This window comes from Ochlerotatus camptorhynchus, unplaced genomic scaffold (genome assembly GCF_037179485.1).
Source record: "Ochlerotatus camptorhynchus isolate MF236.1 unplaced genomic scaffold, CSIRO-AGI_Acam_v1.1 ptg000357l, whole genome shotgun sequence".
NCBI lineage: Eukaryota > Metazoa > Arthropoda > Insecta > Diptera > Culicidae > Ochlerotatus > Ochlerotatus camptorhynchus.
In genome coordinates, this window is record NW_027040845.1 from 2,936,370 (window position 1) to 2,961,091 (window position 24,722).

General features: G+C 40.8%; 1 protein-coding gene across 1 annotated transcript in view; it reads left to right on the forward strand.

The window, feature by feature from the left end:
- Positions 1-24,722, forward strand: part of LOC135709266 (uncharacterized) — a 259,608-nt gene that overhangs the window by 214,463 nt on the left and 20,423 nt on the right. Inside the window, exon 5 of the mRNA XM_065231572.1 lies at positions 20,420-20,513. Within this exon, the coding sequence (XP_065087644.1) occupies positions 20,420-20,513 (94 nt within the window). The remainder of the gene's footprint in view (positions 1-20,419; positions 20,514-24,722) is intronic.

Below are 24,722 nucleotides of genomic sequence, written 5' to 3' on the forward strand. Positions count from 1 at the left end.
TGTGAATAATTGTATTGTTATGGTCTATGATATAATTTGGAGTCTAAGATAATCCCTAAATCCTTAACTCTTTCACATTTTTCTACATTCTGATTTCCTAATGCAATTGAAATGTTTGATGGTGTTCTTTTTCTGCTAAATGATATTAAGTAGCATTTTTTTACATTCAGTTCTAGAAGGCTTCTTTTACACCATGTGTAGAATATGTGTATTTCACTCTGGAATATATTGATGTCTTCATAATTTCTTATTTCCAAAAAGAGCTTCATGTCGTCGGCATAGATTAACATTTTTATTATTTTTTTTTTAGAATGAAGGAATATCGTTTACATACAGAATAAAAAGAAGTGGTCCCAAATGAGAGCCTTGGGCGACACCTGAGGTGACTTGAATTGGGGTCGATTTCTTTCCATTGAATTTAATTATTTGTTGGCGGTTAGTTAAATATGATTCAAACCATTCCAGGAGTCCTGGCTCAATTCCATTTTTTTTTTTCACTTAGGACTACGTCTATGATTTCTATATGGGGGTACACTTTGTGAAAACCGAAAATGCAACATGTAACAAAAAATTAAAGATTCTGAACGTTAATAACTCAGCTGCCCCTGGACTAATTTTAATAATTTTATCACCAATCGATCCGATATAGTGCTACACATCTGTTTAATTTTAGACATTACATTTTTTTTAAATGTCGCTATTGAAAATTGGTCGAATGTGCAACTGTTGCTTTGATAGTTAAAATTATTACTGATTGCCTGCGAAAAGCGATTTCCCTAACACAGATTTCAAAGTTGAATTCCATCCGGTCTCACCAAACGGTGTTTATTCAATCACCGCGTGGTGAGTGGTGGTGTTCTCAAGTACACAACGAAAGGCTACTTGCAAGCTGCGAGCTGCAGTCCACATGACCATCCATAGATGGAGGAAGAAGCCGCACAGCTATTGATCGGAATCAGTAGCTCTTCGTGAGTCGCTGTGGGCCATCAATGTCAAGCGCGTCATACTAAAGAGTGTAAACAGAGAGAACTCCGCTCGAATTCCTTTTCCTACACAAAAGACAAGCTCCTGCTGCAGTTAACAAATAAGATTTATTATATAAGACCCCGTAGTCTTACGTCACCATTGCGTACAACCCCACAGGGCTGTCCCTTATAGTTTTTCAATTTGAAGAGTAGCACTGGTATGTCCATTCGGTCAAATGCCTTGCTTAAGTCCGTATAGAGGGCTTCTACGTGGTTTCCATTATCCATTGTATTTAATGTATAGTCTATAAATTCAAGTCCTTCAAAAAAGCCGTGTTGCATGTCAGTAATTCTATTTTTGGTTTCAAGAAATAATTTTTCATTTACTATTGCCTCGAAAAGCTTTGAAATGCAAGAGATAATGGCTATTCCACGATAATTACGTACGTCAGCTTTCCAGCCAGATTTAAAAATAAGTACTAAAAATGAGCGTGTCCATATTTTTGGGAAGGTTCCGGATTCCAGTGACATATTAAAAAGCCCAAACAATGAAGCATTGAGTTGCATTGCATGACTTTTTAAAAATACTGGAGGTAAGGTCCAGGACCTTTTGAGTCGTCTAAATTCTTTAAAGCCTGTAAAATATCTTGCACTTGAAGTTGATTGACGCCAATAGCCCTTGAAAATTCTCGATAAAATGTAAAATAATCGCGGTCGCTATCTTCTTTTCGAAATGTCGTATAGATTTCTTGAAAAAATATTACATTTTTTCCGAGCTATCCCCGACACGTTCGTCAAGATGCATTATTGATGGAAAATGGTCAGATTTTTACGTAATTGAAGAAGTTCTTTGCAGTGTTGCAACCTATCACAATCACGATCATCAAACAGTTGATGGTAGTAATGCTTTGTACATTCCAATCAATGTGCTCGTCGAAGCTCTCTCCATGACCATCCATCAAGTTGACGAAAGAAGTAAAAAGCAACTGGTGAATGTCGTCTTCGGTTGTGATCCATCACCGATCTGGTCATTTCCGACAATCACGACACTCATCTGTGCTCGTTTTGAAGCAGTTGCTGCTTTGCTTGCTTATGTGAGTGTGTTGGTGAGTGAGCCCAACAGCATCCGTTTAATGTTGCCTGCTTTGTTTGTAACGCACACAGTCGCGCGTGCCAAGACGAACTTGGAATGCGTAGGCATTGTTTTCATTTTCTTCTGTCGTTTCCGAGGTCGTTTCACTTTTTCTCATCATCGCACTGCAGAAGTCTTCACTGTTTTCGTAGTGCTTTTCATCATCAGCAGCGAGTGTAACGTTTTGCTTGTGAGCAGCGACCATTACTGGTGATTGTTGCTTGCCATGGCTCTACCTCTCACTGCGTGACAAAACGTTCTGTCAGCGAAAGTCGGTTGATGTGTTGACGAGTATCACGTGAGTGTCATGATATTTTGCATCACTGCCTATATCATATGGTATAGTTTGTTCGTGAGATCGCTCTTTTATTCGCGAGAAATCGGCGATTGACGTGTTTGTTTACAAAAGCAATCATACCCAAATTTCAAAGTTCTCCGGATATGGTTGTTTTTTTTTTTCTCTGCCAGAGTAATAATAGCATATTGATTACTTCTTTTTTTATTATTAACGCAAATAACAATATCGAAACGCATACATAGATTTTCCATCAAGATAACTGGATTTGTTATCTACAGTGTATCTCAAAATTGAGCGTACAGGTGTCCTTAAATTTTAGAAAAACAGCTGGACCTGGACCAATCAGGCTAAGGCCTTGTTGTCCTCTGCTGTCCGAAGAAGTCGTCTCCACTCTACTCGATCCATGGCCACAGTTCGCCAGCCTCGTAGTCTGCGAAGGGTCCGCAGGTCACCTTCTACTTGGTCGATCCACCTTGCCCGCTGCGCGCCTCTTCTTCTTGTTCCTGTTGGGTCGCTTTCTAGAACCATTTTCACTGGGTCGTCGTGCGGCATTCTTACGACGTGCCCAGCCCACCGTAGTCGCCCAATTTTTGCAATGTGGACGATGGATGGTTCTCCCAGCAGCTGGTGCAATTCGTGGTTCATTCGCCTCCTCCACGTTCCGTCATCCATCTGCACTCCACCGTAGATGGTACGCAACACCTTCCGTTCGAAAACACCAAGGGCGCGTTGGTCCTCCACGAGCATAGTCCAGGTCTCGTGGCCGTAAAGGACCACCGGTCTAATCAGCGTCTTGTAGACAGTCAACTTCGTGCGGCGGCGAATTTTATTCGACCGGAGCGTCCTCCGGAGTCCAAAGTAGGCACGATTCCCTGCCATAATGCGTCTTTGAATTTCTCTGCTGGTATCATTTTCGGCGGTCACCAGTGAGCCCAAATACACGAACTCATCGACCACCTCGATTTCGTCACCGTCAATCTGAACTCGGGGTGGGAGGCTAACATTGTCTTCCCTAGAACCTCTTGCTTTCATATATTTTGTCTTTGATGCGTTGATGGCAAGTCCAATCCGTCTAGCTTCAGCCTTCAGTCTGATGTACGTTTCCGCCATCATCTCAAAGTTCCGTGCCATAATGTCAATGTCATCGGCGAAACCAAGGAGCTGGATGGACTTCCTGAATATCGTGCCACTCGTGTCTATCCCAGCTCTTCTGATCACACCTTCTAACGCGATGTTGAACAGCAGACACGAAAGTCCATCACCCTGCCGTAACCCCCTTCGAGATTCAAAGGGACTCGAGAGTGTCCCCGATACTCGAACAACGCACGTCACTCGATCCATCGTCGCCTTGACCAATCGCGTCAGTTTATCCGGAAATCCGTACTCGTGCATAATCTGCCATAGCTGATCTCGATCGATTGTGTCGTATGCGGATTTGAAATCGATGAACAAATGATGTGTGGGCACGTTGTATTCGCGGCATTTCTGCAGAACCTGCCGAATCGCGAAAAATTGGTCCGTGGTAGCGCGGGCACCCATGAATCCCGCCTGGTATTGCCCCACGAACTCTCTTGCATATGGTGACAGACGGCGGCATAGAATTTGAGAGAGTACCTTGTAGGCGGCGCTCAGCAGTGTGATCGCGCGGTAGTTGCAGCAATCCAACTTGTCGCCCTTTTTGTAGATTGGGCATACGACACCTTCCATCCACTCCTCCGGTAATATCTCCTCCTCCCAAATCTTGGCAATTACCCAGTGCAGCGCTCTAGCCGTATTTCAATAGCTCACTTGGTAGTTGATCTACACCAGTTGCTTTGTTGTTCTTCAGCCGACCGATCTCCTCCTCAACTTCTTGAAGATCAGGGGCCGGTAGCCTGTCGTCTTCTGCGCGTGCTCCAAGGTCTGTTGCCGTGCCACCTTCGTTTTCTGCTGCTTCACCGTTGAGGTGCTCGTCATAGTACTGCTTCCACCTCTCAATCACCTCACACTCGTTCGTGAGAAGGTTACCGTCCAAGTCCTTGCACATATCGGCTTGCGGCACGTAGCCTTTGCGCGAACTATTTAGCTTCTCGTAGAACTTCCGTGTGTCGTTTACGCGGTACAGATTTTCCATCGCCTCGCGATCTCGATCTTCCTGCTGACGCTTCTTCCTTCGGAAAACCGAGTTTTGTCTGTTCCGCGCTTGTCTGTATCGCTCCACATTCAATCTCGTGCGGTGTTGCAGCATTCTCGCCCGTGCTGCATTCTTCTCCTCTACTAACAGTTTGCATTCGCCGTCAAACCAGTCATTTCTTCGGTCCGGGATTGCAGTACCTAGTGCCGCTACAGCAGTACTACCTATGGCTGAACGGATGTCCCTCCAGCCATCTTCAAGAGAAGCTGCGCCAAGCTGCTCTTCCGTGGGTAGTGCAACTTCCAGCTGCTGCGCGTAGTCCTGGGCAACTCCGGTGTCCCGTAGTTGCTCAATGTTGGGTCGCGGCGTTCGACTTCGACGTGTGTTATGCACCGTCGAGAGTTTTGAGCGCATGCATACTGCAACTAGGTAGTGGTCCGAATCTATGTTCGCACTGCGGTACGTGCGGACGTTGATAATGTCGGAGAAGAATTTCCCATCGATTAGAACGTGATCGATTTGGTTTTCTGTGTGTTGGTCAGGTGATCTCCAGGTGGCTTTGTGGATATCCTTGCGGGGGAAAAAGGTACTTCGAACTACCATACCCCGGGAGGCTGCAAAGTTCACGCATCGTTGGCCGTTGTCGTTCGATACGGCATGCAGGCTGTTTGGCCCGATTGCCGGTCTATACATTGCCTCCCGTCCTACCTGAGCGTTCATGTCGCCGATGACGATTTTGACGTCCCGTTGCAAACAGCCATCGTACACCTGCTCCAGCTTCGCATTTATCGCTTTTTTATCGTCGTCGGGTTTCCCTTCGTGTGGGCAGTGCACGTTGATCACTTGCACATTCTCGCATTGATCGGCTGCCAACCAATCACGCGCTGGCGCATCTTACCCAGCACTACAAAGCCGGTTCCCAGCTCGTTGGTGGTGCCACAGCTCTGGTAGAAAGTAGCCGCTCGATGCCCGCTTTTCCATACCTTTTGTCCCGTCCAGCAAATTTCCTGCAGTGCTACGACTTCGAAGTTGCGTGGTTGAAGTTCGTCATAGATTAACCTATCGCAACCCGGGAAGCCGAGCGATTTGCAGTTCCATGTTCCGAGTTTCCAATCGTAGTCCTTATTTCGTCGCGTAGGTCTGTGCCGATTGTTCCGATCCGTATTTCTTTCTTCGGTATTTGCAACTTTGTTTTTTTCCAGGGCGGCTTGTTGGGCCTGCCCCAACCCCCTGTCTCGCCGGGGGACCATCGTGCACAGCTCTGTTTAGAGTCCCACGCTGGCACTAGGACGGTGATCAGCCGCTCCTAACATGGAGAACAGACGCCGTTTTGAGCCGCACCTCCATGGTGAGCAGACGCTCAGGTTTGGTGAAGCATTTCCTCTATCACCGTACTATGGTTACCGCGCCAGTGTTCGCGTCGCACCTCTTCACTTTGCTATTGCCGGACTGGCAACATTGCCCAGGCTACGCCAACCAGCTGTGTCCATGTTTCAGCTGGTAGTCTTTTGTTATCATATGACTCGAAGAGGCGTGAAGTAGGAACTTGTGAGGACCAGGGCTAGGTATTCCGCTCCTTCCAGGTTGTCAACTCACCATTTTGTAGCCCAAATTTCAAAGTTCTCCGGATATGGTTGTTTTTTTTTCTCTGCCAGAGTAATAATAGCATATTGATTACTTCTTTTTTTATTATTAACGCAAATAACAATATCGAAACGCATACATAGATTTTCCATCAAGATAACTGGATTTGTTATCTACAGTGTATCTCAAAATTGAGCGTACAGGTGTCCTTAAATTTTAGAAAAACAGCTGTAAAAGTCAAATGTAAAGAGATACGTTTCATATTTATTGGTACAGTAGTATTGGGCTTATTTGGTTGTGAGAGAAACGCTTTTTTCATGAAATACCTTAATATCTTAAAATACAAGAACTAAACTTTTTTGAAATTTTGCTTATTTTAGTCATAATAAAGATCATTAATATTCCTCTATTGTTTCTAAAACTCCTGTTACCGCGAGGCAATTAATTTAGGATCAAGTCTATAAGCCAACCCGCATAGTTGCATAAGTCTTAGCTGATGTCGATACCAAGGTTAAGGAAAAGAAATGAAAAATAGGGCAAATCAACGACAGCTCGCTTAAATAATCTGACTGCACTATTTACTTAGGATGCATATGCGCTTGTGTAGGATAAACACGCCCACACGTGTCATATCTGCGCATGTAGATTAAGATTAGTTTTCCCTCTTTATTCATCCTTCACGAAGGATAATAATCTAATGTTTAAACGTTACAAATGTTCGAATTCTTATTTGTACAGCCATTTCTGATCTGAGTTATAAAAAGCAATAAATTCATGAGCATATTTAGAAATCCCGGTTCCGAAAAGGACATAGTATATAAGTACTCGAAAACATAGATTAGCCCTTTTTAAGCCCGCGTAGAAATTCGATTATAACTAGCAGAAGTTAACTTAAAGTTCGGTGTTGATAGGGACATGGAAAATTCCATAGTGACAGGAAATGATTTAACATAATTATAGATCGCTAATGTAACACTTAGATTTAAGATAACTTAGTACAGAATGGAAAATAAAACTAAGTTCGTAGGTTACTCCAGATTCTTCTCTTTTTGAATCCGAAAGAACTTTCGACCTAGAAGTGAAAACTTCTCTCCTTAACCGGAGAAAAAGTAGCTCCTCGAATCAAAAAACAGTGTCTGACCTAGTAAGCGAAAGACTCTCCCTAACCGGAGAAGAAAGTAGCTTTTGGCTGCGACAACTCCAATAGGTAAAAAGTTGAAAATAAACCTATCTTCATAAAGGCTCTTCCAATAAAGTCCAAAACTTAAGTGAAGAATCAATAAATATCTGTTTAACCACCAGCCAAGACATATAAAAAATATATCTATTTACACAATGTTTAAAAAAAATCCACAAGGGTGTACGCTCAATTTTGCAATACACTGTATGTTATATACGGATATGGATCTCATTTTTGTGATCATTACTATTAGCAGCGTTGCCAGATATACCGATTTATCGGTATTTATACCAATTTTCGAACTTGATACCGATGTACAGATATGGTTTCTCAGAATAGCGATTTTTTAGATTTTATACCGATTTTTTTTATAATAATCAAAATGATTGCCTGTCCATGCTGAACTGTTGGAGGAAACCATTGTGAGAGACTTTTATTTTTTTGAATATCTCTTATTCTTAGTGCCGTCTTGTGCTTGATACTCTTTCGATTAATATTTCCATTTCCTCGCCGATTTTGGCTACGCAGGAATTGAGAAACAACCATCAAATTTTCCGTTTATAGTCCAAAAGTTTGATCTTTTGGCATCGAAAACGGAAAAAATGTAAATTTAATTAAGATAATAAATACCGATAAATATCGATTTTGTTTTAAATTGTTGGTACCGATGAGCTGGAAAACAATCTGGCAACGCTGACTATTAGTTCGACCACACGGTAGTCAAAACATGTTATCAAGAACGCTTATATCAATATATCAAATTTTGTTTCCATTTTGTTATCATTCTCTGATCGGGTATCGTGACCTTCCTCTGTTAGATTTCTTTCAAATCAGACAACAAAATGCTTTTGTTAGACAAAAGCGCCTATTGAAATATGGATATAGAACAGTCATAAAAAAATTCATAACTTTTAAAATTGATTTTTTTTATAAAAATACGTTTTAATTTTTTAGAAAAAAAACATTTCTTTTATTTTATTTGTTAATGACAGTTTTATTACAATTGTTGACTTTTAAATTAAATTTTAAAACGTCTTATAATTTCTTGTATTTTTTTTTTAAACAAGTAGATAAATAGATTGGCCTTTTTTAAAAGGCAGTTCATATTTTTTCAAAGGAAAACAAGTATGCAAAGTTGTTCAAATAGATGAAGTCTATTCATCCACAGAGTTTCATTTGAATCTGAGAAGTTACAGCCAACCCCTTACATACTATGGCATCAAATTGAAGGTGTTCTAGGTCCCCAGTAGCAACGTCTGTCATGCTAACAAATCTTCCCTTTTCCGATGACCGTAATGACGTAACCGATGCCACTAATTGTCTTTAAATACTGGATCACCATAGCGGCACCGGTGGTGTAGTGGTAAGCGTGATTACCTCTCACCCCTGCAGGCCTGGGTTCTGATGCAAAAAATCTCTGATCATGCCTTCCTGCGGAAGGGAAGTAAAGCCGTTGGTCCCCGGTTCATAAGTTGAGGGGTCGATAGGTAGGGTCCAGGTGTGGGAGCTGCCTTCCGGGCGTCGGTGGCATTGGCACGGAAAACCAATCAAGGAAAAAAAAGAAAGCCAAAAGAAATCTGCTCAAATGTGTCCAAAATCAAAGAAAATTTTACTCAGCCTATTGAACGAAATTCAACGGCCATCCGACTCACAAAATCGATTTTCTCCTCGTCCGAGGAACGATCCAACTTTGCAAGTTTCCCGCAACGCAGCAATAATCGTTCCTCCCAATAGATGTCAGAAGAATCAAACTTCAGTCGTTTGCCTTAATACCACATACATACCGCTCACTACCGCTGCGCCGACGACGACGACCACGACATCGCAATACACACATTCCGCATGTGGTTGTGGAGGAGCCAAACTGGGGTGCGTGCGGTGAGGTGGTGTCGTTTCATCCAAAGTTTGACATCCCGCAGTAATAAATTTATAATTTAGCCATTTCTCAACTTTTCCCCCATAGGAAGACGTTGCGACACAAGTGGGATTGAAGACGCTCCCCCCAAAGGCTCGGTTTCGCTCGCATCATCACGTTTATGACGCAAGTGAAAAGTTTATTCCCTTGGTTCCATTCCCTTTGACGCCACGTCATCCCGCTGACAGCAGCTGAGACATGGGCTTATTTTTTAGGGCTTGTCACGAACCAACGAACAATGATTATGGAGTGCAGTGCGAATGGTATGTCAAAGTCAGTGCGGGAGGCATGCGGTAAAAGTTATTGTATTAGTTTAACGTAAGACAGGAAATTTCCCGAGCAAACTAGGGTAAATTTTCCATTAGTGGACCACTTTGTGGATTCGCGTAAGAGGTGAAAAACAATGGTTTTTTTTTAATAATAGAACGATGAAATGCTACTTCAACCTTGGAAAAATGCTTCTTTAAGCTGGGCTTAGACAGGGCAAGTCAATTCATCAACTCAGTTAAATTCAATTGGCTTGAAAAGTAGAGCCTGGTTCAACTTTTTTCAATTCAAGTGAGTTGATCAAGTCAGTTGAATTGCATGGTTTACACGTTCAATTCACGTTCAAGTCAGTTGAATTCAAAAATATCCACACAAAGTAATCCACTTCAAACTGTAATGTTGGCTGATGGTGGATGTGATGATGACATTGCTGAAATGTTGCTGTCTGTGAAACGTCATTGTAAGAGAGGAGGAAAAGTAATAATTTAGCGCTTTCATAAATAAAACACGCAAGACGAAAGTAATTTTCCTTATGGTGACTTCAATGGTCCGCAGATTGATGAGAAGATCACTTTGAAAGATGTGCTTTTTAATAGCCACAACACTTTGCCAAGGAAAAATTCCGTAGAACTGCAAATTTGTAATCACCCTCGTTGATTTCATCAGCAAGTCTTCGCCTTATCTTAGTGTGTCAACAATCAATTCCAGGATTTTCCTCCACAAACTGCTTCATTCCGCGCAGTTTCCACCACTTCCATCAAAACCCAACCATCTCCGAGTCTCATTAGTGAACCACTCTTGTAAAGGTGCCAATTTTACTGCCGTGTCGGTTGATAGGCTCATTTTGGTTTTCCTTTCCACCTTCTCAAGATCCAACTTCCGGCCAACAACAAACAACCCACACCACGCGGCAAATAGTCACGTTCCGATCGCATTGTTCCGTTCCGATTGTGCACGTTCGAGTGCTAATTTGAGATTCAAAAGTTGAATTCACGGCGCGGAATCAACGCTTCAGCAACAACGACAGCAGCTACTTCCAATTTCGAAAAGTAATATTTCAGGCTAATTAATTTAATGTATCGAAATTAATTTCATTTCGTATTTGGCTTCGACTTTGTGTGGGCCGCGCGACAACAACGACGATGATGGCAAATGGAGTAATATTATTTTTCATCCCTTTCCAACTGATGCCGGTGGCAAGAGAAAAACTCTGGGAAATCGTACGAGCGCGCCTGTCGCTTATGAATGGAAATGAGAAAATAATGTAATTAACCCATACTAATTAGGCTTAATGTCTTTTGTGTGTGCCTTTTGTCGCTGGGTTCTCTTCATTGGATGTGCTTTTTTTTTCGGCGACACTCGAAAACAGCTTTTCCGAGCAGGCTACTAAATATGCTACTTTAGGAGATATTCACCGCATCTACCTTACCGATTGCGGGTGGGAGGTATTTCCGCGAACGAGAGGTCACATTTAACGACAACATTACCGGCCGTAAAGTTTTATAATCTCTGAAAGCTGCAATTTGCTGGTTTGACTCTTCAACGCCCTCACTCGGCTCGCGCGCTACACTGCAGTGCCGGACTAAGGACTAAGGACAAAAATTGACGACGTCTATTTACCTGGATGTTGGCGAAAAAGATTACGATGTCATTTTTTCATCGCAGCTATTCGGGAATCAATTTTCTATCTTCAGGACTGACCGCAAACCACTCAACAGTAAAAACAAACTCGAGGTGGAGTTCTCATAGCTGTTTTTACACACCTTAGTAACTTTCTAGATTTCACAACTAGGCATGGAAAATCATTTTCATTCATTTGTGCATTCATTTACATTCATTTGCCCTTAACTTTTTTCATCAACAAAATTCCGCAAAATAATGTTTGGAATTTTGGTAGGTTTTATTATTAACTACAACTTTTGTAAACAACTCAAATCCGTATCTCTTATGCATGACGAACCAGAGTGAACAGAAGCCACTACTGTTTTTCAGTGAATGTATTTCACATTCACTGAAAAACAGTAACAAGTTCTGCCCGCTCTAATTCGTGATGCATAAGAGATACAGATTTGAACTATGGGCAGAAGTTGTAGTTAATAACAAAACCTACATTATTTTGTGGAATGCTGTTAGTAAAAAAAAATAGAGGCAAGTGAATGTAAATGAATGCATGAAATGTTAATGATTTTCCATGCCTGTCCACAACCATTTGCAAATCACTCGAGCAAATTTGGGTGAGAATTGATAATAATGGTTACATCATCTGCGTTGGAGTTATTTATATTCATCCCGATTGGAAAAACGAAAACGGTTACTCTCTTCTGTAGACATGGATCGATCCCGTCTTTTTTTTTTCCTTGATTTGTTTTCCGTCGATCTTGTTTTCCGTGCTGAGCACCAATGCTACCGACGACAGGGAGACAGCTTCCACACCTGGACGCTACCTATCGACCCATCAACTCATGAACCGGAGACCAACGGCTTTACTTCCCTTCCGAAGGAAGGCGTGATCAGAGATGTTATGCCTCAGAACATCCCGGCGGCGCCGACTGGGATTGAACACAGGCCTGCTGGGGTGAGAGGTAATCACGCTTACCACTACACCACCGGCACCGCTGATCTCGTCTTTCTACCGCCATAAATGCAAATGATATAGCTTGGCCTAATTGTACGGTTTCAGAAGCCATCGAACCACTGACTTCTCTTGATATTCATCATCCAGCCAAAGAGGTTGCATTATCCCATTCGGTCCGAATTTTATACGGAGCGACCAGTTTGAGTTTCCGAAAGGCTGATTTTGCTGCGATGAATCAAGCTCTACTTGCTATCGACTGCATGCTTGGCATGCACAGTTGTACACACCAACTGCTCATTTGGTAATAATTTTTCACTCAGATGTTGAAATTTATTTTTCTTTGAAGTAATTGATAGATTAGGCTCATAGTTTACTATATATATGCGAAGATTAGGTAAAGCTTAATATTTGAATCAACACTAATCGATTTAACACTTAAATTCCGAGATGTGTAGTGAGCATTTCTCACCTCATTTTTACAACGCAAAAACATATACAGTGTACTACTAGCATTAAAATCCACTTTTTTTTTAACATATCTATAACAAGTTTACACTCTATTCTATCTATTGCTTCAAAAAGAACTATGTTCCGTCAACTGTGTGCAAAGTTATTAGCAAATGAGCAGTTGGTGACCAAAACTGTGTATGCCAAGCATGATCGGTTGGAGTTACCTTAATTCATTCCAGAACTTGGATGATGCTGTAGATTTTTTCACGAACACTGTAAGCAGTGTTAAGGAGTGTTCCACATCAAATTGCATCACGGAAAAAAACGCTGTAAAAAATTACCTAGGATCGGTCACCTTTTCAAACTTTCAGACAATAAAATATAACCCATTAGTAAGCTATTTATTTCATTCAACTTCAACCATAACCGTACGCTCGAACCTTACGCTTAACTCTACTCGTTACGATCTATACAACATCTGGCTACAGCTTGTTCTGAACGGAAACCCACTTTTTCTTCATGTCTTCCTCAGATTTGAGCTCCTTGGGATGCTTCCGTAGTGCCTGCTTCATAATAGCCCAGTATTTTTCGATGGGCCTTAGTTCCGGTGCGTTCTAGAGGTTCATGTCCTTGGGTATGAAAGTGACCCCGTTGGCTTCGTACCACTCCAGGACAACATTTGAATAGTGGCACGTGCCAAGAAGCTAGATCCAGCCAAAAGATCGTAGGGTCCTCGTGTTGCTTCAACAGAGGAAGCAGACGCTTCTGTAGACACTCCTCTAGAACTCCTCGTTTACAGTCCCGGTAGTCACGAATGACGTAAGTCTCATCTTCCATGATGAGACAATAAGGCTTCGTCAGCATCTTAGTGTACAGTTTCCGGGCCCGTGATATTCCCCCCGTATTTTGCCGTTCGCCACGATTTGGAGCCTTCTGCACTTTGTACGTATGCAGTCCCTCCCGGTCATTGGCTCTCTGAACGAAAGACTTGGATAGATTCAACTTTTTGGCCACATCCCTGACCGAAGCATTGAGATTCCGCTTAAACACTTTCACGACACGCTTGTGATCCTGATCACTAATAGAACATCCATCCTTTAAATTTGTCGAACCTCTTAACGGAATCCCTTTATGCAGAGCTTTGAGTGGGTTGGTTTATTTCCTTTTAATTCCGTTATAATTGCTTATCTTTTGACAGATACGCGTATTACATCCATTCTGACCGCATGTCTCCTTTCTTTCGATGCTCAAAGTTTCGTAGTAACGTTTAATCACACGACTTACCGTTGACTGTACGATTCCGAGTTGTTTTCCGATGTCCCGATGAGAGAGTTGAGGATTTTCCAGGTGCTTGCGCAAAATCAATTCACGACGTTGGTTTTCAGGTGACGCCAATTTTTCAAGCTTTCAAAAAACTGACAGCGATAAAAATAAAGTGTAAACAATACACTCTAAACTACTTCTACTCATATTTTCAAGAGAAATTACCCAATGGGTAATTATCTACAGCGTTTTTTTTTCGTGATGCAATTTTATGTGGGACACCCTTTAACAGAATGTCCCGAAGAAACATGCTCAACTTGTTGGCTCAGCTCTGTTACTATCTTCGATCCCAAGCTAATCGATGCACCCCTCAAAACCTAGGGAAATTTACGAACCCCTCATTTCATCTTCTTCTTATTGTTCTTCTTTTTTCCTTTATTTAACGTCGGTCTCTGTGCCGCAATCTAGTGCCAATCACCGACGGACATAGATTGCCATCGATTGACGGCAATCGAATGTGCAGGAAGGCAGCTTCCACACCTGCGTAGGATATCGTACCCATTCAACACACATGGGCCGGGACCAACGACTTTACTTCCCTTCCGAAAGAAGACGTGACCAGAGATTTTTATGCCTCAGAAAACTCCCACCGACCTCGGCTGGGATTGAACCCACACCCATTGGGGTGAGAAAGCAGTCACGCTTACCACTACACCACCGGTGCTGGCTCTCATTTTATCTGTCAAACTTTCATAGCTAATCAAAACAAACATAGTGTAGTACTAGAATGGATTACGCTTATAGATGTTCTAGGGACCAATAGGCTAGTCAAGTAGTGAGCCAATTCAAAATCGTTAGTTGGTATTATCGCTGGTCAACCAATCGCTTGCGAATGCTTAAAAGCCACCGCTCTTCGGCTCTGCGAAAATATTGCAGCAGTCGTTCGTTGTACATAAAACTACAGTTCAATAGTGCAAGCAGAGCATTCAGGAACCACAACCGGTTCTTGTACGCTCGATACATAATTCTAATGTATCGTCTACTACACGAAACGAAAATCAATTATTTTATTCATGTGTTTCACTTATACATTTTTGCCAAAACATCACCCTTATACATTCCATAAGACAAACCACATAGGTCCTATAAGAATACATAAAAGGTATGTGTGACCACTTATACATTTTATTTGACACATGATATTCATTAACTTTTTGCAAGGTGTCTGCTTATTAGTTGACTTATACATTTTATGAATAATCAGCAATAGAAATTTGCCAAAAGGTATAAGGAGATTTCTATCCGTGACCAACCCGAAGCAATTTTGGTCGTTTGTCAAATCTAAACATAACGAAGATGGCCTTCCCTCATCAATCTAAGATATCTTTCTGCTCCTCAGCTGCTGAAAATGTGAACTTTTTGCATCACAATTTAGGCAGTTCGAGAAACTCCACAGGACGGCGTGGATTTCGACAATTTCCACATCGATGGAAATGCGACAACCTTCGATGAGAGAATATCAGTCTCATCTGGAAAAAAAAAAAAAAAAAAAAAAAAAAAAACAGCAAGCCAAGAAAAACGCTGGTGAAAATTTATTTCTCCACATGCTCTTATGGATGGGATAACCTAGTTTTGTAAGATGCCGGTAGTTTACAATGGATTATCCATTGGATAACCCATTTCTGACAAAAATCCATATTGGAATTTTATGCTTTTATGCGGAGTGAAGGTTTATACTAAAATATGCATTCTGGAAATACTTGTATGTGAGCTGCAGCCCATTGTAAGGACTGCGATGGTGGGGCGACCCCGGCGTAGTGGTTAACATTCAACAACTTTCGTTTCAGCAATGAGTGCTTCCCTCGAATTGGAAATCATAAATCCAGTGTTCAAAAACGAGATGACAGCAACTACCGTGGAATAAACTTCATGTGTACATGTTCAAAGGTACTTGAAATCATAGTGAAAGACTTTCTTTTTACCCGCTCTAAATATTACATTCCGGTCGATCAGCATGGATGCTATTCAAAAAGGTCGGTTGCTACAAACCTTGCTGAATTTACCTCACTGTGCATTTAAGCAGTTGATTCCGGGAAGCAGATGGACGCTGTCTACATGGACCTGAAGGCTGCTTTCGATCGGGTTGATCATAACCTTCTTCTGAAGAAGCTGGAGAGGATTGGTGTATCGTCTGCTTCAGTGGATTGGTTCAGGTCGTACTTAACCAACAGATCGTTATGTGTAAAAATCGGTTCAAGTCAATCGGATATGTTCGTTAATCAAACTGGCGAACCACAAGGGAGCAACATGGGACCACTGTTGTTCTCGTTGTTTATCAACGACGTGTCACCGATTCTACCTCCGGGAGTGCGACTTTTCTATGCTGATGATGCTAAAATTTATGTCATTGTTAGCAGCTGAGAAGACTGTCTTGAACTGCAGAATATTTTGAATTCCTTTGAAAACTGTTGCATAATGAACTGTATAACCAACAATCAATAAGAAACTAACGATTTTATATTGGCTCACTACTTGACTAGCCTATTGGTCCCAAGCAAATCGATTACGTACCCCATTCTAGTCAAAATTCTGGTACTACACTATGTTTGTTTTGATTCGCTATGAAAGTTTGACAGATAAAATGAGGGGTTAGTGGATTTTCCTATGTTTCGAGGGGTGAATCGATTAGCTTGGGACCGAAGAGAGTACCAGAGCTGAGCCAACATGTTGAGCACGTTTCTTCGGGACCTTCTGGTCTTAGAGTTACCTCTATGGTATAACTCTTAGCGTTGAGAAATGTCAGGTGATCACGTTCAGCAGAAAGATCAAGCCAATCTTGTATCCATATTCGTTATCCGGGCAACCTCTAGTGCGGGTACAACGTATTCGAGAGTGTGGGCAACACTGCATTGTGCAGTGTAACCAGTGCTGAGATTTGTCATTGTTATTGACAGACTTTCGCGTGATATTGTCAAAATTGTTCATCACATACTCATTGATAGACTTGATCTTCAAAAAAATCCTTAGTCAAAATCTCATTCATTTTTCGTCAATGGCAGAGATTCACCTGGTGACAAAAGTGTAATTGCGTGTATTCTGAGTCACATAATTGTTATCCAAGCAGTTCAGAACGTACATGCTTCTGCACCTTAATGGGTCCCTGTAATTGTTACGCTCAAGTCATTTCATTTCGTTTCAAATTTAGCCAATTAAAAAATCTGCACATGTCTATCACTGACAGCATTGTCACTGACAATTGACATGGTTTGTCTTGACGATGACTGTTAAATAGCTCAAATGAGTTGAGATTTTGCAGCACTGAGTGTGACATAGTAGCCTCTGCCTATGGTTCCTACAAAAAATTTTCATTCATTTCATTTTTTTTATTATTATAGTCACTTTAACACTCTTGGGTCATTCGTGACTTATCCGGGGGTGAGAGTTGAACTCGTGACTTTGGCGTGAGAGGTATGGATGTTAACCACTACGCCGGGGTCGCCCCACCATCGCAATCCTTACAATGGGCTGTAGCGCACATACAAGTATTTCCAGATCGCATATTTTAGTATAAACCTTCACTCCCCATAAAATCATAAAAGTCCCATATGGATTTTTGTCAGAAATGGGTTATCAAATGGATAATCGATTGTAAACTACCGGCATCTTACAAAACTAGGTTATCCCATCCGTGGAGGAATAAATTTTCACCAGCGGTTTTCTTGGCTTGCTGTTTTTTTCCAGATGAGACTGATATTCTTTTATGGGCTGTTCACGAGATGATTTTCTAGACGCAATTCATTTGAGGAAACAAACTTTGTTCGAAAAATGAGCGAACCTACAAATAACAAAGTTATTTAAAAAAAAAAACGTTACAGAATCTGTTCACGAAACATTGCAAATTTTGCAAACTTTTCAAGCAAATCTGTAATAGAATCTTACATTTCCCGATTGGGGAAACATTTTCAAATTTATTTTATGTTTCCTATTTTCTCTAGAATTCTAGAGGAGGATATATGAGCAATAAGTTAAAGACCACGTCAGGTCCATATTGGCCATCCAGTGCCCTCGGAACAGGTTCCAGTTTTCCATACAAGGTATTGGAAAACCCGTAAAAATGGTCGATTTGTGGATTGATCGGCAAAATGTCAAGCTTTTTATAATTTCATGACCAATTCATCGAAAACCATGTCACATACCCAGGACAACCATTGACATTCGGAACGGGTTCTAAATAGACATGCATGGGAAAAATCATTCACTCACGCGAGCACGACAGAAACAAAATAACCATTCTCACCTACAAACAAATATGTAGATTATTCCAACCAAGTGACTCTACAGCTAAACTCGGAACTGAAAGCAGTTTATGGAATGAACTGTGATATTCGTCTGCTTTTGCCTCGGACACTTGCATAACAGGCTATCAAAGTACAGTACCAAACTAAAATGTCATACGACAGGCTCTGTCATACGACACTTTCGCCGAAGACCATCACAAATGTATGTATTTTAGTCTTCTCATAATAAGAGCAGCTGGTGTTGTGCTTGTGTTAATTCTGAAAATAGCAAGCAATGATGTTCTAGTAATAACATTTCTGATCGTAGATTGTTTAATTTACATCGAGAGAACTTTGTTCAAGCCATGCAATTCTCGCATCACTTTTCAAATAGACCAATCTACATTGATCGATTCTCTTCATCGACTCTCTTTTTCGTTCATAACTTGGCTGCATTCATATGCTGGACTAATTTATCTACAAGATCCGTTAAAAGAAAGTTTCATTAATATCGCGAACCTGTTCTCTAAAGCGGGAACATGGTTCATCGACTGTAAAACGTCAACATTAAAATAATTTTCAATGTTTGGATTGGATTGTACAACATGGAAGTGGAAAGAAACTGAAACGACGGAAGGCCTGGCTGGAAAAAAAACTGAACAATACAGGTTTAACTCATACTCCAAATTGGCAGCAGGCATCTGTCCAGCAGATGTAGTGGTCACTCTTTCAGCTCATCAATTCAACGGATCTTCGGTCACCATGAACGCAGCTACCACCACCTTCATCATCATAACAAGCAACAATCACATCCCCACCAATGCTAACCGCATTGGTGCTTCCTCAACTTCCCACCCAAGCTACTTCTATGGTCCGAACTAGCGGAAAACATATCCACCGACTCTGGGATAATCTTCAAAGTTTTCTTCACAACTGGTGCCGCTTTGTCTCTTTGGAACAGGACGTACACTGGTTCAGCCAACTTGATGAACTCCACCACCATTCTGACAATACGGCGCAGCTGAAAAAACTAATAACATAGAGGTAACTCTAAGACCAGAAGGTCCACAAGAAACGTGCTCAACTTTTTGGCTCAGTTCTGGTACTATTTTCGGTCCCAAGCTAATCGATGCACCCCTCGAAACATATGAAAATCCACGAATCCCCCCATTTTATGTGTCAAACTTTCATCGCGAATCAAAACAAATATAGTGTAGTACTAGAATTTCGACTAGAATGGGGTACGCTTAAATATGTACTTGGGACCAATAAGCTAGTCAAGTAGTGAGCCAATTTAAAATCGTAAGCTTCCACCGGTTGCTAATAAGCTACACACTTTTCGAATTCGAGCACTCAGAAGGAATAAGTTTGACAACAACCTGACAATGACAACTGCAGCTTTGCATTTGATCCAAGTTCATGATTGCAGGAACGAAAATCACGATCATGGGTATCGGGTAACCATGATTTTATTTTGTACGTTGCTGGCGTTACGAAACCGCTAGTCACGCTAAAACGGCGTGATCAAAGCTCACGGATTTTAGATTAAATTTATGAAAATTCGATTTACTCGGAAACTAAGTCATGAATTCGAAAGAAATGTAGATCAGCTTATCGTGATTTTTTGTTCACGGTTTTTTTTGCGTGTTAATATTTCAGCTTTTCCTAGCCGTTTCCAAGTACAAGTGAATTTACCAGCTGGATTTGTTATGTAAACATAATCAGCGTGAGAACAAAGGAATCAAAACTAACCATCAGAAAAGGTGTCATGGAAGCCAAGAGTTGTATATACTTGGGCAAGAGAAAATAACTTAAGAAAACCAAATTCAGTTAGGATAACTGCTTAACTGGCTACCTAAATATGCTATTGATGAGCCAGTCCTAAAAGGTAAAGTAGCAAAAATAATACCTAAAAAATGTTCTACGAATAACGAACTAAAAAATAATATAGTTATTATAGTAACTGACGGATTACGAATACATTTCTTGATCCCAAAAACAATAATTTGGTATTTAAATGGTATTCTAATATCAATCCAATTACTCCTTTAGGTGTTATTTTCAAAAAACTGAATGATCATGTTTTGTTATTTTGGTATTTATTTCATATTTAACAAAATATTTCGGTAACTGAATAATATCAAAGCAAGGTTTTAAACCACAAACATGCCAAAATAAGGTATCATACCACATTAAGATTCAGTAATGGGTTCTTGGTGGGAACAGAATCGCTATTCAACACGAGCTTCCACCTCTTCCAATATTGTCAAATTTATAGGATTTGTTTCACTTTCCTCAGTGTACCTCATTGGTATCACGATATTGTTATATAATTTGAACGCCCTCTTTATTTACTTCAAAACGCATCTATAATAATAGTTTAATTCTTGTTTATTCCAGACAATCCACCCAAGGCCGAATGATCGTCGGGAGCGATGGCGTACTGCTGATAGTGGGCACGTTCAAAAGGCGAGTTCCGGATCCTGATTTCAAGGTGAGAACCGACTGCTACTAACAACATAAGCAACAGCCAAAAACAGCCGCAGCTACTATTTACTTCAGCAGCACATTACTCTGCCATCTAAATTCCACCCGCAACAGAGCATGAACTGAAATTCAATTTACCTGTCAACCACCCACCGGATTATTTTTAACGAAATTCACTTTAAAATTCCTGCCAACCGGTCTCCGTCCGGTTCGTTTCCCGTTTCCAAGCCCCTTCCATCTTTCCAGTGCCCGTCCACCGGGGTGGCTTTCAATTCCGAGCGCATAACAGGAAACAAAATTGAATTTCTCCACCAATGATGGTCTTTTGCAGTTCTGTCACACACATCTTTCTGCATTGCAAAAGATGGGCGTCCAAGTGGCTGTCCGATTCACCTTCCTCAATCCATTCCGAAGCATCCAGGTTCGCTAAAATAAACACCGAAGCAGAACCAGAACCACCACCACCACCAGCAGCAGTGCAAAAGTGCAACAGTTTGTGGTGCACCAAAGCTCCACCAGCGATCCAACAAACATGCCACAGAGTTTATGTGGCATGTTTTCTGCGCAACCTCAAACCCCCACCGCTCAAGCCGCCGACTGACTTTCTGTTGCTCAACCGGAATCGACAGTCGATTTCGTGCCGGCTAAAAGCAGAAAGAACAACACTGCTGCGCAAGATGAAAGGAAGCTTGACTTCCTTGGAAAAGGATATTGAAAGCATTTCATTTCCGTCCTCTCCCCGGGGTGACAACTCGTCGCCTTTTGGTTCCATCTCCAGATGATGGCGAATGGAAAAATTGAGCAAAGATTTGATTGTCACTGCGGATTTCGTTTCGAGCTTTGGCTATCGATGTTGGAGAAGTGAAACGGAACTGATATAAAATAATGATGTTGCGTTTCCGAGAATGAACTGACGATGGTTGTGAGCTTGCTGGACCTCGTAAAGTTACGCATATGATTGAGAGGTCTTTTTGGTGTGCTTGATTAGATTGATGACAAAACTCATTTGGCAAAAAATGTAGTTGTAAGTTTGAAAAGTACAGAGTGATTCGGGATAACTGTCATTTTCAGAAATGGTCATAACGATTGAACGCTTACATAATGTTTTGATATCAGTATATTTCATATATACTACATACATATATAACCTTCAACTTAGCATACCTTTGTTCAAATCTCTCTCCCTTTACCTTTAATTACCAGCCACATTTGTCACGAAAATGAACCACAGCTGGCACGAATGTTTCAGTTCCAGCCCTTTTAGAGTCCTGGCGATGCGTTCAAGCTGTGATATTGAACGGATTTTCCATGCATGGTTCCTTTTTACCTCTACAAGAGATTTCAGTTTCTAAAACATAACACACGAATTTATACAGATTTACATGCTCCATTTCCACGTCCATGGCTGCTTGAAATCGAAATCGATTTAAATTTCAAATCCTTCTATCAATACAAGCTAATATTTGTGCACACTTTAAAACAAAAGTACCTGAACAAAGACCTATTTTACCCATTGAGAATTGCATATTTGTGAAATCGGTGACAGTTATTCTGAATCACCCTGTAATGTTCATTAAAAAGAATTCTGAGATCTCTAGTTGATTCTGTTGGTTGAAACCCAAACAAAACCAAAAGTCGTATAACAATGTATAGCCAGTATCTTAAATTGCTACAGTTTAAGTCAACATCACATATAAGAATGGCATACATCCCATTGTGTTTAAGTTAATCAGTTAATTAGTCAACGATATACCGCCCATTACACTTCATAAGCATTGGTGTAGCTAATGGGGGTGCCAAGGGAGCCAGGCCCCTTCCAGAATTATTCAGGTCCCCTCCCAGGAATTTAAGGTGGTTTTTATACACCGTTATTTTGGCCTGCAGTTTTGAGATTACTTTTTATGTTGATAGATTTTTATGAATGTTTACTTTTCTTAATGTTCTTGACTAGAAGAAACAATGTCGGGAATTTATATTATATCGACATTTAATCGATAGCATAATAAGACGTCTTCAGGCTCTTTCAATTGACCAAGAGTTCATGGAATTTTCTTTAACCTCAGGGAACTTCGTAAAACTTCAAGGACTTCTAAGAAGTTCAGGGAACGTCGTAGAAATTAACAAAACTAGAAACTTAATAGAGCTTCAGAAAAATTCGTAGAAACTCAGGGCGCTTTGAAAAAGTTCAGAAAACTACGTAGAAGAGGGAACTCTATTTAAGTGTTGGGATCTTTGTAGATGTTAAATATTATTTAATTTCAGGGAATCTCATTATTGTTCGAAGATCTTCATATAATTTCAGGATATTTTGACGTAGACTACGTCTTACTGGAAGGTACTGAGGGTACATCGAAAATCTAAAATTGCGACCGTCACGAAAAGGTGTAAGATTTTGAACGCTTATAACTTTGTCATTTATAGATTAAATTAAAATCCAAATAAACCAAGAAGATAAGAAATAACTCTCGTAAGCTGTTACAATAAACGCTTTTTCAATTTTTCATGAAAAACTGTTTTATAAATGTACAAATAAAAAGTGATAATTTTATTACTGTTTTTATGAAACCCAGTCGTGATAATCGAGTACCATTTGGTTGCACATCGTGCTGCTTGAATCTGAAAAGTTATAAAACAGTGCTGCTAATGTGCCTCAACTCATACACCCCCAAAGGGGTATTCTGAACACTAGTTGAAAAGCGCAAATATTAAATTAGAATATCAAATTAAACAAAGATGAAGAGCCAAATAGGCTAATCAATTAAAATGTTAAATCAATGTACTACCACAATCAACAGAAATAAACATAATTTTACTACATGTTTACTAATGCCTCAACTCATTTTCGCTTCGGACGGCGGGTAAGCAGGTAGCAGCAGCAGCAGTAGTAGGAAGGCAATTCCTGTTAAGCGCGCAGCGTTCATGTTTTGCACCTCGAACTTTGCGCGTCGTTCCCGTCGAGATCACTGGCTACTGGTGGCGGCGTCGCCTCGATGGCGCAAGCGCTCCTTGTCTGAATGATAACTACAAATCAAGACCAACAATTGAAATGGCCTTAACTCCATTTTGTAAACAAACCTTGTAAGTTCATTTTCTCGCGAACCGAAACCTTCATTCGCAAACCTCAACCGCAATCGGGTAGAGGAGAATTATCCCTACCTGTTCATTATGTTGGTTTGCCTTTGCGGACTTCGGTTCGGTTCGGTTTGTTTACAAAATGGAGTCAAGACCATTTCAATAGTTGGTCTTGAAATCTCGATTACTTTTTCGAAAGGACATATCAGCTTTTGTAAACAACGCATTTTATCGTCGGTTTGGCATAACTGATAGCTCGCCCCACATACTAACACCACTATATCAGGTGGAGTAAAATTTCCTCTATCTGATGGTAGTGTTAGCATGCGTGGGTGAGCTACCAGTTACGCCAAATCAACGATCAAATGCTTTGTTTACAAAAGCTTCTTGGGCTGTGTACCAATAGCCGAGTTAAATTTTACTCGTGGTTAAATGTGACATTTCGAAACTTATTTTCAATGTTCGAAAATGCCAGAAATTGATCAGTTTTCAAACAGAACTCAGCCACGGTTACCAAAATTGAACTTCTAGTCGGTCCGAAATAACCACGCTAGTATAGCAGGAGGGTTATTCGATAACTCATCTGTCACTTTTAATCACGAGTTAAATTTAACTCGCCCATTGCGACTCAGCCTTGGAAGTAAAATTAGGGCCATCCATAAATTACGTATATATTTTTTGACCAATTAACCTCGGAGCGTGTTTTGCAATACACCTAATACATGGCCGGTCCCAACTTCTGAAACCCCTCTCCTCCTTCAACTACTACGTTATTTATGAAAGTTCCCTAATCATTGGGCAACTGTGAAAATCAGCAGCACGCACCACACAAAACGGGTTGGAAATTTAGGCGAAATTTTGGTATTAATTGTCAATATCTCACGATCAGAACATTTTAGCTTGAAATCCCTCCATTTAATTCTCGGTACATCTTTAATCTATTGATTGAATAAAAAAAATACTACCGTGCGGGACCGAAATCCGTACAGCACCGAAATCCGTACACCCTGTTGAATTTGTTTATTTATATGCATCATATCAATGTTAATATTATACATGAATACATATTCATGTTCATTTATGCATTAGCTTGATATTGACGTCAATAATTAAGCAGTATGTCATGCAATTAAAATAAGAAAAA